The sequence below is a fragment of the Gossypium raimondii genome, chromosome 5, assembly GCF_025698545.1.
Source record: "Gossypium raimondii isolate GPD5lz chromosome 5, ASM2569854v1, whole genome shotgun sequence".
Taxonomy (NCBI): Eukaryota; Viridiplantae; Streptophyta; class Magnoliopsida; order Malvales; family Malvaceae; genus Gossypium; species Gossypium raimondii.
The window spans coordinates 1,669,346-1,682,322 of record NC_068569.1 but is presented as its reverse complement, the minus strand read 5'-3'; the positions used below and the strand labels follow the sequence as shown (position 1 = coordinate 1,682,322).

General features: G+C 32.7%; 1 protein-coding gene across 6 annotated transcripts; it reads left to right on the top strand.

Moving 5' to 3' along the window:
• The first annotated feature begins 3,004 nt into the window (after window positions 1-3,004).
• Window positions 3,005-12,549, top strand: LOC105769061 (protein argonaute PNH1). Of its 6 annotated transcripts, none has more exons than XM_012589447.2 (23): window positions 3,005-3,294; window positions 4,447-4,549; window positions 7,184-7,542; window positions 7,622-7,830; window positions 7,939-8,219; window positions 8,320-8,429; window positions 8,595-8,701; window positions 8,820-8,958; window positions 9,040-9,156; window positions 9,241-9,348; window positions 9,449-9,520; window positions 9,645-9,767; window positions 9,881-10,040; window positions 10,255-10,376; window positions 10,454-10,591; window positions 10,668-10,810; window positions 11,194-11,256; window positions 11,367-11,430; window positions 11,512-11,647; window positions 11,743-11,816; window positions 11,894-11,988; window positions 12,076-12,107; window positions 12,198-12,549. In XM_012589447.2, exons 3-23 carry the CDS (start codon window positions 7,192-7,194, stop codon window positions 12,365-12,367), a joined length of 2,814 nt encoding a protein of 937 aa, XP_012444901.1. In that variant the 5' UTR covers window positions 3,005-3,294; window positions 4,447-4,549; window positions 7,184-7,191; the 3' UTR covers window positions 12,368-12,549. The 6 variants fall into 6 exon arrangements, with proteins under 6 accessions (XP_012444901.1, XP_052487406.1, XP_012444900.1 ...); XM_052631446.1 differs by lacking the exon at window positions 3,005-3,294 and adding an exon at window positions 3,760-3,844; XM_012589446.2 differs by lacking the exons at window positions 3,005-3,294; window positions 4,447-4,549 and adding an exon at window positions 6,409-6,448.
• The last annotated feature ends 428 nt before the right edge of the window (window positions 12,550-12,977 follow it).

The following is a 12,977-nucleotide window of genomic DNA, read 5'->3' as shown; positions in this document are numbered from 1 at the left end:
TTGGATAATTCATAATGAAAACTATTAGATGAAACTTTTTACAAAAAAATATAAAAATGATGAATAAATAGAGGTATACTTACCGTTTTTCCTATTCCATTTAAAATTATATTATTTATTTATCAAACAATTCAATCATACTCCTATTTAATTTTAAGTAATATACTAAATATATTTTATAACTTAAATTCAAAATATAATTATTTAGTATTTATTTTCTAAGATTTAACTTTTAATTTATCGAACGCAAATAAGTGATACCACCTTCAACAATCACTAATAATAGAGACACTTATAAGACAAGGTAAAGTGCTAAGAAAAGACACAAATAAGTGAGTGACACTTGTATACAAGTAGTCCTTGAAAAGGAATAAGACTTCTTTTACCCTAAAATCTCAATTTCATTTATTTTGATTCAAATTTTAATTTAATTTAAATTCAAGTGTATTTTTATTTGATTATGATTTATAATTATTTGAGTGTGTATTGTTTATTTTTGTAATATAATTTATACTTGTAACTCAAACACACCAAATAATACAATGGAATAAGCCTAAGGTTGTGTTTATTTCACCCAATGTAACATTACATTGCATAAACTTACAATTCATAATAAAATTATATTATTTTAATTAATGTTAAGATGTCGGATTATAGAATGTAAACTCAAGACCATTCGTTCTTTAAGTTATACTAAATCACGTGCGTAATCTTAAATTTTGAATCAATGTACTTTTCGTTTTCATTGTTTTGATAAGTTTCATCCATATATCCTAAATAAAAGTCAAGTTTAATTTTAAAATGTCATATATTAAAATTATAATTCATATGCTTACCCTAATTATTTATTTACTAATACACTAATTATGATTATTATAATTTATAATTATGGCGGGTGATGTAATATTTTCATAAATTATTATAATTAAGATTTATAAATTTATTTTAATATAATCTATTTACTTATTAATTTATAAATTGTAATAAAATATGAAATATTATAATTTATCTTCATCTTATGAAAATCAAGATAAAATATTAAAAATTAAACTTATTTAATAAAAGCGAATTCTATAACAATGACAATTTAACAGAATGTATTTACCTAAAATTTTATATTATTGTAATTTTATATTTCTTGGATCAGGGACAACTCTTGTACAAACTGTTTAGAAAATAAACTTAAAACCTACTATATGTATATTCTATAGCTAGGTTTTTTTAACATTTTGGTAAGTCTCAGTTTCTAATGATTTCTCCAACGAACAAATAACATACCTTGCCAAATGACGCGTGTCTAATTAAGAATATTAAAATTCTATTAAAATTAATTACACCTTTTATGTAGCTAATTATCCCCTACTGTATGAAATTTTGTTGATACAATATGTCTATAATTATTCGTAGTCCTTTCCCACTCATAAATAAGAGAATAATGTGTTTTAATGTACTCGAACCTATGTCCTCCTACATTAGTAACAATACTCATACTAATCAAAATAAGGCTAAATTCACGTAAATACATCCACTTGTACTACATGTATAAAATGATTGAAATATAAAAATACGAACGTTGACTTGCTAATTGAAATAAAAGATGCAAAATTGACTCTACTAAAAACGAAATATATTGATTACCATTGAATGGCCTAAATATTGCTTTTACAATTAAAAAGCAAAAACGTCTAAATACATTAAATTACAGATAATACTAAATAATTTACCAAAAGATATAATACTAAATAATAATTTATAACGACAAAAGATTATATGAAACAATGATATTATCTATTTCTAATAGTTTAATATTACATCAATAATTTCATTTTGAATTTTAAAATTTTCATTTAAATTTAATTTTTAAAATAAAAATCTGATGTACCATTAAACTATTGAAAAATAGATATTTATACCCAATCTTTTTTCAAAACCATTTAACATGTTCATTCTTTTTTATTCACAGGCTGCAATGGAAGGACGTTCCTCTAAAGAAAGCAGTTGATTTCTCCAATGGAAATTCAAAATTGTGAGGGTATTTTTTAAAAAATTAACATAAATTATTTTATATTTTATTATATAAAAATTGTGTAAATATTTTTATCTCAATTCATTCACATCAACATTATTATTAAATTGATTTAAGCTTTGTATAAAAGAAAAAATAAATAGAAATGGTATTAGCCTTCAGGCTAGTTATCGTTCGCCTTTTTCTATTGCCTGTTAATTTTTTTCTTTCTTTTTCGTATTCATTTCATCTGTCTTCTCTCTTTTCGGTTTATAGATCTATTTTGTGGGTATCTTTGTTGTCTTTATAAGTTGTGATGGACAGATGACAGTGTCTAACATAGTTAAAACACTACCGACTACCAACCGTTTCTTTTAGAAAGTGGGTATAGCTCTTCGTTGGCTTCTTAGTCTGTTTCTATTTTGAGAGTTCCAGAAAAATAAATGATTTCATGAGTGAGTTTGGACTCATGCTATCTTAAGTTTTATATATATTTTTTGTTTTTTCATTATTTAACAAGTCTTCACTTTTAAAAATTTTTGTCTACTATTGTAGTATGCCTTTTAGGCTTGCTTATGTATGTAGTCTTTGTTTTTGCAAGTAACATTAGGGTTGATTTTGTCATCGTCCTCTCTAGTTTGGTGGATGCTCGGTTCTTTTGCTGATTTAAGCCTGCCACTTTAAACTATCCGGGGTTGATTTATTTATTGTAGTAAGTGCTTGTAATCATTGTTGATATGTTATGCTTGAGTTGTGACAGAACCAATTGTTAACGTGACATAATGTTTTATTAACGCTAAAGCTGAAGCTTTTGTTGTGTTGATAAAGTTTATCTTTTAGCGCGTACAACAAATGTTTGTTTTTTTTTTCATCAAATTATATGGTTTATGAATTTTTTTTAAGAAAAATAAATAAAAGTAGAAAATATTATGATATAAAAAGAATAAGTAGCAGTAATCTAGTATATAAGAACCTCGAAAGTAGAACCCCAGAACCTGCTTCGTCTCCTTTTTTAAAGCCCCAACTCCTTAGCTTTTGCTTTTACAATTTACATTTCTTTCTCCCTCACATACATCAACTCCTTTTTCACCGGAATCTCAATTTCCGGCCACCCGCCGCCGGAGTCTGACACCCCGCCTCTCTCTTTATTTACTCATATTATATATATAAAACCTGCAGCATGGAAAAGCACTGAAAGCCATTGCCTTTGCCCGAGAGACACAGAGATATTAGACTACTCCACCACACTATACCTCTCTCTCTTTTTATCTTTCTTTCTCAGTATCAGAGTATGGAATCTCACACCTTTTATTGATTTATTTTTTCTTAATTTTTTTAATTAGTTAAAGTTTAAACGTTAGCTTTTTTGCATTTGGTTTTTTAATATTCAAAACCCCAAGTTTTCTCTTTTGCTGTAATTTATAAATGTAAAAGTTCATCAGTTATTATCAGTTGCACGCTAGCTTTCATGTTCTAAACTAAAACAAAAAAAAACAAGATAAAATAATAAAAGCTTAAAAGCTCATTCAATCCATCTCACAAAGCTATTTCCCACACTCTTTCTCGTTTAAAGTTCCTTTTCTTAAAGGTGGTGTGTGTTTGTTGATGGATGAAAAGCTGATAATTGATAATAAAAATAGCTACAATAATTTAATTAATCTTTATTATTCCTTTGAAGAATAACCATTTCCCGAAAGTACTCAACTCCCTATGATATATATATATTTTCATATATGGTCCTCCCTTCTTCACAGCTTGGCTTTCCTGGTATATTCGTGCTGCTGCTTCGTTTTCAACAAAGACAGTCTTTCTTTTCAACAACAGTTTCAATATTATCATGTAAATTCCATTTACTTACTTCTTGTTTCATCATTACCCGAAATATTTAAAAAAAAAAAACTCTCTGTCATCTCCTCTTTGTATATTTTCTCCTTTGAACTTTCAAGTTTCCGGTAGGTCAGGGTTTTGCTCTGAAATGGGTTGTAATTACGCTTTCAATTTTCTCTGTATATATATATTTCGTTTTGGTTCATCGACCATGCAGCATGAGCACATTAATGATTATGCCCCCCCAGAAAAAGAAAATCTTTTGTTTTCTTCTTTAGATCTTCTTCATATATCGTGGTCTTCAATATTTGTTCTCCTCGTACACTTCACCTTTCAGTTGATCACTTGCCTAAAATACATAGCTTCAGTACAGTAAAGATTTGGCCTATAGTACTAACTAAAACCAAAACCAAACCAAACCAAACCCAGTTATGTCTGTTTTGGATATAGGTTACAGGGTAGCTATATAGGTGTATAGCCGCAGCAGTTTGCCTTTGTCACACATATATCAAAGCTGCAGTCCAATATATATTATCTGCTGTTGTGATCTATCTTTCTTTAAGTCATTAAATGAACCAACACTTAAAAATGTGTATATATTCTTAAAATTGCAGAGTATGGAAGCTGGAAAACCCTGGTTGTTGAGAAAGCTGATGAAGAAATAATCGCATTTATTGTTAACGTGATGTTTCTATAAGGAAACGTAAAAAGCAAAAGGTTCGTTCCCAGTCTGCCTTCCCCTTCTCCATTAACTGCTCTATTACCCCCATAATATAAAACCTAAAACTATATACACAAATATCATGCATTATTTAGAGACTAAGATAAAATGTTGCTTCAAATTTATATTTCTTTTATTATTGCTTAGTTAGGCATTTGGTGTTTGGTTCTCAGCCATATCTTTGTGCAGAAGAGAATGAGGGATATTCTCTCTCTGGTACGTAACCATCCACATATATATAAAAAGAAAAAGGGTGTGTGGGGTTTTTGTAGGCTTTCTTTTTTGGTCAAATTTCGGTTTGTCCTAAGGGTTTTTTTATTTATTGGAGATTAATTAGTGGTAAGTAATGGGTATGTTAGTGGTTGATGATGGTGATAACTGATGAGTAGCTTTTTGAGGTATTTTGTCCTTTTCCTTTTTAGTGTTTACCTCTTGTTATCATTTCGTGGACATGTTTGTATGTGTTTTCAGATCGACAATATTGGCAAAATATCATGTCAATATAGCTCCCAAGTCTTAATAAAAATAAATTAACCAATCATAAGTCTAAAATCTCAACATTAGTTTTATTTATACACCATTTAAGATATAAATACGGATTAAAAATATATAGTAATAAAAGATTAAAGGTTTTACTATTTTATTCTAAATTTTATATGTTTCTTTTTATTTTTAAAAATATAATGATCTCATATAGATTCGGAAATAATTGTGCACATTTCTAAAAATAAAAATAATATTGCTTCACTTTGCTAGTTTTTCTTTTTCTTTTTAACATAAAATTGATGATTAAATCAATCATTAGGGAAAATTACATAAAAAAATGCTAATAATAGTTAAACTATATAATCTACAGATGTGATGGCTGTGGAATAAAATTGGCAGTGCATGTGCTTACTGCCTTACTGACCTACAATGAAAACCCAAATGTATAAAATATATAATAAATCATTTTCCGCTTTAGACTTTTGTTTTCCTAGTTGTTTAAATTTTTAGTTTACTGTTAAGTTATTGTATGCAGTAGAAATTTACGGTAAAAAATGGTGAGGAGTAATTCGAATTCGAAGTGTCTTATAAATAATAATAATAAAAATGGTAAGAAATATAACTAAAAATATAATATTACGATGAATCTGAATTTAATAAAAAATAATAATAATAATAATCCTTCATGTCATGATTTTTTTGCCATAATGGGCCATCAATCTGAGCCCAAGACTAATCTAATACCGAAGTGGGGAAGTTGGACCATTTCCATTCTTCCACTAAATGGAAAGGGACATATCATTTGATTGTTCTTCATGTCTTGTAATAATCCCATGGTTGGAAGCTATTGAAATTTACCCTCATCATCCTATTTTCCTAAGCTAAAAAAAGTCCCCCCTTTCTTGCCCTGCAACTTCCTGCAATGGCCCCCTCTCTGCCATAAAAAATGGTACAGCTGACAAATTACAGCTAAACGTATCCCAATGCATGAAGTAAGAAAAAGAAGAAGAAGAAGACAGATTTCAGAACAATACAATGTGTCCGGTTATTAAACAACAAGGAAAACTACACACAAGTGTAAAGTAAAAAACTTTATCTATATATATATCTACCAGTTTTAATTTTTAGGCCCTTAATTGATTGATTTGATTGAGAGCATTAATGTTTTTCTTTTATCCCTTTTTGAGGCGCTGATTTTCCTATCTGTTGTGTTGTCTTGTGTTATGTATATGACTGTGTGGGTTGTCGAGTGGCTTAATGTTTAGTCACTGTTAGTGGGCTTTGGGATGAGTTAAAGTTCCTTTATGCCTCCCCTCCCCTTTGAAAAAATAAAGCAGTTTATACATGCTAGATTACAAGCTGTCCTGCAAAGAAGTTGGAGAAAATGCAGCCTTCAATGCCCATTGCTGGTAAGGGACCACAAGTGCCATAGCTACAGGCTTTCAATGTGGCTATCTATGAATATGTGTAAACTGTGGTCCATCTTCCACTGTGGATCCCTTTTTTTCTTTTTCCTTTAGAGTTGACTCGTTATCCTAACCATGGAAAAAAACTGAGTTTGATTCCCCAGGGAGGGAAGTAATGAGAAAGTTGGGTTTCATAGATACATGGTATATATACGATGAAAAGCCATAGAGATGAGCCGAAAGCTACCTCCACTTTTTTTTTCTTTTTTTTGCATGAACTTTATCAATGGACAAATGGGATTTTGATGCTATCCTTTGTTTCTTTTGTTTAAACTTTCTGAATCTCTGAGCCGTGGATTCTTGCTTTTATGCATATCTTTTTTTGGTCATTCTTTTCAAGGGAATATACAGAGCTATATAGGCTAATACGCATTCGAGATTTGCTTGGTGCCATATATATATATGTATGTATATATCCTCTCTTTCTTTTCTTTTTAACTTGCTGCAACGGTTACACTGCTTCGTGTTGTTTGCACTGGTTTCTAAAAAAAAATCCCTTGCTAGTAAGATTCTTGCAGGAAACGTGTACAATGTTAAGTCATCACCTTTCAAATTTAGTCTTTTGAGCTATCATTTTGTGTGATCTTTCTCTCGTATTTTGGTGCTGTTTATCCGTCTTTTTTCTTTATCTCTCGCTTTCTAGTGTTCATTTACATTATAATATTGTTTGTTCTACAGAAAAAAATATGCCTCACATGCAAATGAGAGACCTGAAGGAGAACTATGTGGTGTCAAAAGAAACTCTAAAGGGGTCTATGAATCAGAAAAAATCATCACCCCAAATGATGATCAAAAGTGGGGATAGATTTGAAGATGGAAAGAAGGTTTTAGGAAGGAGAAATGGAAGGAGAAGAGGCCGAGGGTATAAAGTAGATAGGCTTCAAGATGGAAAGCTTGAGCCAAACATGGGTTCTACTCCATGCAAGAGCCTTATGTTTCATACAAGGCCTGGTTATGGCCAGCTGGGAACCAAGTGTATCGTTAAAGCCAACCACTTTCTTGCTGAGATACCGGGATCTGACTTGAGTCATTATAGTGTAAGTAAAAAAAAAAACATATAATAGTAAAACCGGGTTGAATTTGAAATGCTGAGACAGAAATGTTTGTTTGGAACAGGTAGAAATAAACCCAGAAGTTGCTTCTCGTAAACTGGACAAAGCCATAATGACAGAGCTGGTTAAACTATATAGAAACAGTGACTTGGGGACGAAGCTTCCTGTTTATGATGGAAGGAAAAACCTATACACTGCTGGATCACTGCCTTTTACTTCTAAGGTGTTCAATGTAATATTGGCTGATGAAGATGAAGAAACAGGCAATGTTAGGTAAATTCATTCATGAAAAATGGTTTCATAATACATTGCGTTCTTAATCCAGTTTTATCAATTGCAAACTAATGAATCTTTTGATGCTAATATGTCTATTTTAATCAGGAAAAGAGATTTTGAAGTGACCATAAAGTTTGTAGCTGTAGCTAGTATGGCACAATTGCGCAACCTTCTATCTGGTAAACAAGTTGACACCCCTCAAGGTGCCCTTAATATTATTGACACGGTGTTAAGAGAACTCGCGGCTCAAAGGTACTTATCGGTTGGAAGGTTTCTTTATTCTCCTACTATAAGGAAACCGCAAGCATTAGGTGGTGGTGTAGAATCATGGCGTGGCTTCTACCAGAGTATAAGGCCTACTCAAATGGGATTGTCACTGAATATTGGTAAAACCATCACCATGCCAAGACATTTTCAATTGTTTGAGTGATTGTTTAGCAGCCGGTTTTTACACTAAAATTTGATGTTTTGCTTCTTTTGTGTCAGATATGTCAACGATTGCTTTCATTGAACCATTACCTGTCGTTGATTTTGTTGCTCAAATTTTGGGTAAAGATGTTTATTCAAGGCCAATGTCCGATGCAGATCGTGTTAAGGTATATACTGTGTGGCTCATAGTGGACTCACTCTTTGAGATGCATATATATTATCACAGTTCACATTCTTCAAGATCATATATAGATCCTGTATATCACATTGGAAGTTTAAATCAATCCTTTTCTAAGAGTCACAATTTTATCTTTTTTTGCCATCTTCTATAGGTTAAGAAAGCTCTTAGAGGTGTCAAAGTGGAAGTGACTCACAGAGGAAATGTACGCAGAAAGTACCGGGTTTCAGGGCTAACAACTCAGCCAACAAGGGAGCTAATGTATATATCCGTTTATCTTTGATCATGTCCTCCTATTTCTTAGATTTGAAATGTTTTTCTTTGTTTCTTTAACACTTCATTTTCCTGGAAATGACTTCTTATGTTTCCCTTTCGTCAGTTTCCCACTTGATGAGCATATGAACATGAAATCGGTGGTTGAGTACTTCCAAGAGATGTATGGATATACCATTAGATATGCACACCTACCTTGCCTTCAAGTAGGAAATGAGAAGAAGGTGAATTATTTGCCTATGGAGGTACGTATTGCCCAATTCTCTTTAAGCTCATCTATGAAAGGATTTAGATTTCCATCCAGTGTAATATAAATCTTATCACAGGCTTGCAAGATTGTTGAAGGACAGAGATATACTAAAGGGCTGAATGAAAAGCAGATTACTTCTCTGCTGAAAGTTTCATGCCAAAGACCCCATGAACAAGAATTAGACATCTTACAGGTCTCTGATAATTTTCTGTTTTTTCATATAAACAAACAAATACGAAGCCTATAAGATGTAACCATCTTTCCATTGTCCTTACAGACAGTTCAACAGAATGACTATGATCATGATCCTTATGCAAAAGAGTTCGGCATCAATATAAGCAGCAAGCTTGCATCAATCGAGGCTCGAGTTCTTCCTGCACCATGGGTAATTTTCGAGGTTACAGTTGGATTCTTTTACATGATCTATTCAATTCAGCTTCTAACTATTCAAAATATTGTTCCTTTTATCCTCTTTTGTTTTAAAGCTGAAGTATAGTGACACTGGAAAAGAAAAGGAATACTTGCCCCAAGTTGGTCAGTGGAATATGATGAACAAGGTTAGTCTAGTCTATATCAAAGGAGTGAAAGATAACAAGACTTTCACCACAAATGGCATCATTGTATGTCTACTGCATGTTATTTTTATCTAAAGAAACGCAATTCTTTGTTGTTTTGATGCAGAAAGTGATAAATGGAAGCACTGTAAGATACTGGGCTTGTATAAACTTCTCACGAAGTGTTCAAGAGAGCACTGCACATGGTTTTTGTCAAGAGTTGGTTCAAATGTGCCAAATTTCTGGCATGGTGAATTTTCCTAACCTTTGTTTTCACTAACCAACTAATTTATCCATATAACAGCTTCCAATGGATGCCGTTTGGTGCCTGAACCTTTGATCAATTTGGTCTTTTAAATGCAGGAATTCGATCGAGACCCTGTAATTCCTATCTATTCAGCTAGACCAGATCAAGTTAAGAAGGCACTGAAATATGTATACCATGCTGCTGCAAACAAGCTTGAAGGAAAAGAACTTGAATTACTCATTGCCATTCTTCCAGACAACAATGGATCCTTATATGGTATGTCCCTTCTTGCAACTATATTAATTGTATGAACAAATTTAATCATGATTAGCAGGATAACAATGTACAACAAGACGGAATTTACTTAGTGATAGAATACATGTGCTTAGTTTGCTTTGATTTTTGTTTAAAAAAAATCATCTTTTTCATGCATATGACATGAGATATGGTACTTTTGTTTTCACTAAGAGCAATTATGTGCTGCAACCAGGCGATCTTAAACGAATTTGTGAAACTGATCTGGGTTTGATATCTCAATGCTGCCTCACAAAGCATGTCTTCAAGATTAGCAGACAGTACTTGGCAAATCTCTCGCTTAAAATAAACGTCAAGGTCTGTCGTAAACTACATGAATCTTTTGTCTTAATTAAACATGATATTTATTTACGCTGTTCTTCATCATTTTTAAGATGGGAGGAAGAAATACAGTGCTCTTGGATGCTTTAAGTTGGAGAATTCCTTTGGTTAGTGATATTCCGACAATAATATTTGGAGCTGATGTAACTCATCCAGAGTCCGGAGAGGACTCTAGTCCGTCGATAGCTGCTGTAAGTAAGTGGAATCCTGTATATTAAGAGCTGATAATATGCCTACTTCTTAGTCTTAATGATTGCTGTAATTCAGGTTGTGGCCTCACAAGACTGGCCAGAAGTGACCAAGTATGCTGGACTTGTATGTGCTCAGCCTCATAGACAAGAACTTATTCAAGATTTATACAAGACCTGGCAGGATCCTCAACGAGGAACAGTTGCTGGAGGCATGATCAGGTTTGTTCACTTAAAATTTTATCAGCATGACTCACTGTAACTCATCATTCAGTTACTTTTTATACTAAGTTTAGCCTGTTGGTCTTCTTGGTCCTCTTCAACATGGTCTTGTACGAATGAACTGCCTTCTAACTTTTCAGACAATAGTGTTTGGAGTTCTGAACTATTTTTCTGCTCAGTTGTGTCCTATAGTGAATGCATTTTACAATTTTAAGGCTTCAGGTGTGAGTATTGTATATAGGCATATCATATATTTTGAGGGTCATCAAAAATCCCTGGTTGAATATAAGTTGAACACGAATACTTCAAGAAACTAAAGAGTGAAAGCAACATAACCTGCAACACTCATTTGAGTAAATTTTATAAAATACATGGAAATGCAGAGAGCTCTTACTTGCATTTAAAAAGGCCACTGGACAAAAGCCACTGAGGATAATCTTTTACAGGTACGCTCTAAACTTGATTAGTTTATTTACATTTGATTGGATTAAAAAGTAAAAGCTTTTAGGTTTATATTTGTTCACCCTGTTTCTAATGTTGTCCAAAATTCATGTAGAGATGGTGTGAGTGAAGGCCAATTCTACCAGGTTCTCCTATACGAACTCGACGCCATAAGAAAGGTTAGTTGGTTATAACATAAAGACATTTAGAACCTGCTTACCATGTTTATTCTTCTAAGCTTAAACTGTGTTAATGTCCAGGCCTGTGCATCACTGGAACCCACTTACCAACCTCCAGTTACATTCATTGTGGTTCAGAAGAGGCATCATACTAGGTTGTTTGCTAACAATCACAACGACAGAAGCAGCACTGACAAAAGTGGAAATATATTACCTGGTAAATGTTTGTGCTAGCTTCTTGTTCTTGCCGGTTTCGAGGTTTACTTATTTAAATGTTAAAGTTCAATATCCACTTGATGTTTCCAAATGTAGGTACTGTGGTGGATTCTAAGATCTGTCATCCTACTGAATTTGATTTCTATCTTTGTAGCCATGCCGGAATCCAGGTATGGTGTCATGTCTTAGATTTTAATGCCTTAAATAGCATAAAAGATGTGACTATGTTGAAACTGGAAATCGACAGGGAACGAGTCGACCTGCTCATTATCATGTTCTCTGGGATGAAAACAACTTCACAGCAGATGAAATCCAATCACTCACAAACAACCTCTGTTACACGTAAGAATTTCAATCAACTTGGTTCGATGCTATATCGATCACCTTTGTTGCTGACACAATCACATTAATGGATTCATTTTATTGCAGGTATGCTCGGTGCACGCGATCCGTTTCTGTTGGTATAACTTCTATTCTAAGCTACCACTTGCATGATCACCTCATAGCATGCTTTTGAGTTTGCTAAATTCTGTCTCTTTCACAATATGCAGTGCCTCCAGCATATTATGCTCATCTAGCAGCCTACCGAGCTCGATTCTACATTGAACCTGAAGGTTCCGAAACCGCTAAATCACGTTGTACACGCACAACCAATGGTTCATCGGTTCGGCCTTTACCAGCATTAAAAGATAAAGTGAAGAACGTGATGTTTTACTGTTAAAAAACATCAAAGGGAAAGAGTAACCAAAAAGAACATATATGTACATGCTTTGTTGTGTTCACAGTGTAGAGAGACTGCCACATCCCTAACTTTTTGAAAGCGCAACAAACAACCGACTGTAACAGTTACTAGCAGATTAACAAAAAAAAAAAAAAAACCTCAGCTTTTTAGAGCATATATAATCTAAATGCATATACGTATATGTGATACGAGATTTCTAAGCTGAAAATTCAACAACATTTAATATTACTGGTCCGAGAGACACAACAAAACAACTGTTGAACAAAAACGATATATAGCTGTCTTTCAATTCAATGTAAACATCTGACATTTGAACAAATTTAATAATTGAAAGCAATTGATTTGAACTGAAAAGAACTAAACAGTGTATACCAGAAACATCACACTACTGTCCCTGTCACCTCGTCTCCCAGTTTCTCAACCCAAAAAGCAGTAAAACAGCGGTCAGTTGCAAATACTTATACATATATATGTGTGTGTGAGAGAATCTTCAAATCTTATAACTACCCAAGTCTTGATTTGAAGCAGATTGATGATATAACCGATTAATGGTTTCAAAAATTTGGTATTTGAAGAGGTGAGGTACCAC

Coding starts and splice junctions, on each gene's coding strand:
- LOC105769061 (XM_012589446.2), top strand. CDS start 6,424: ATGCAGCCTTCAATGCCCATTGCTG. Junction 8,702..8,819: donor CAGCCAACAAGGGAGCTAAT/GTATATATCCGT, acceptor CCCTTTCGTCAG/TTTCCCACTTGATGAGCATA. Junction 9,521..9,644: donor AGTGGAATATGATGAACAAG/GTTAGTCTAGTC, acceptor GTTTTGATGCAG/AAAGTGATAAATGGAAGCAC.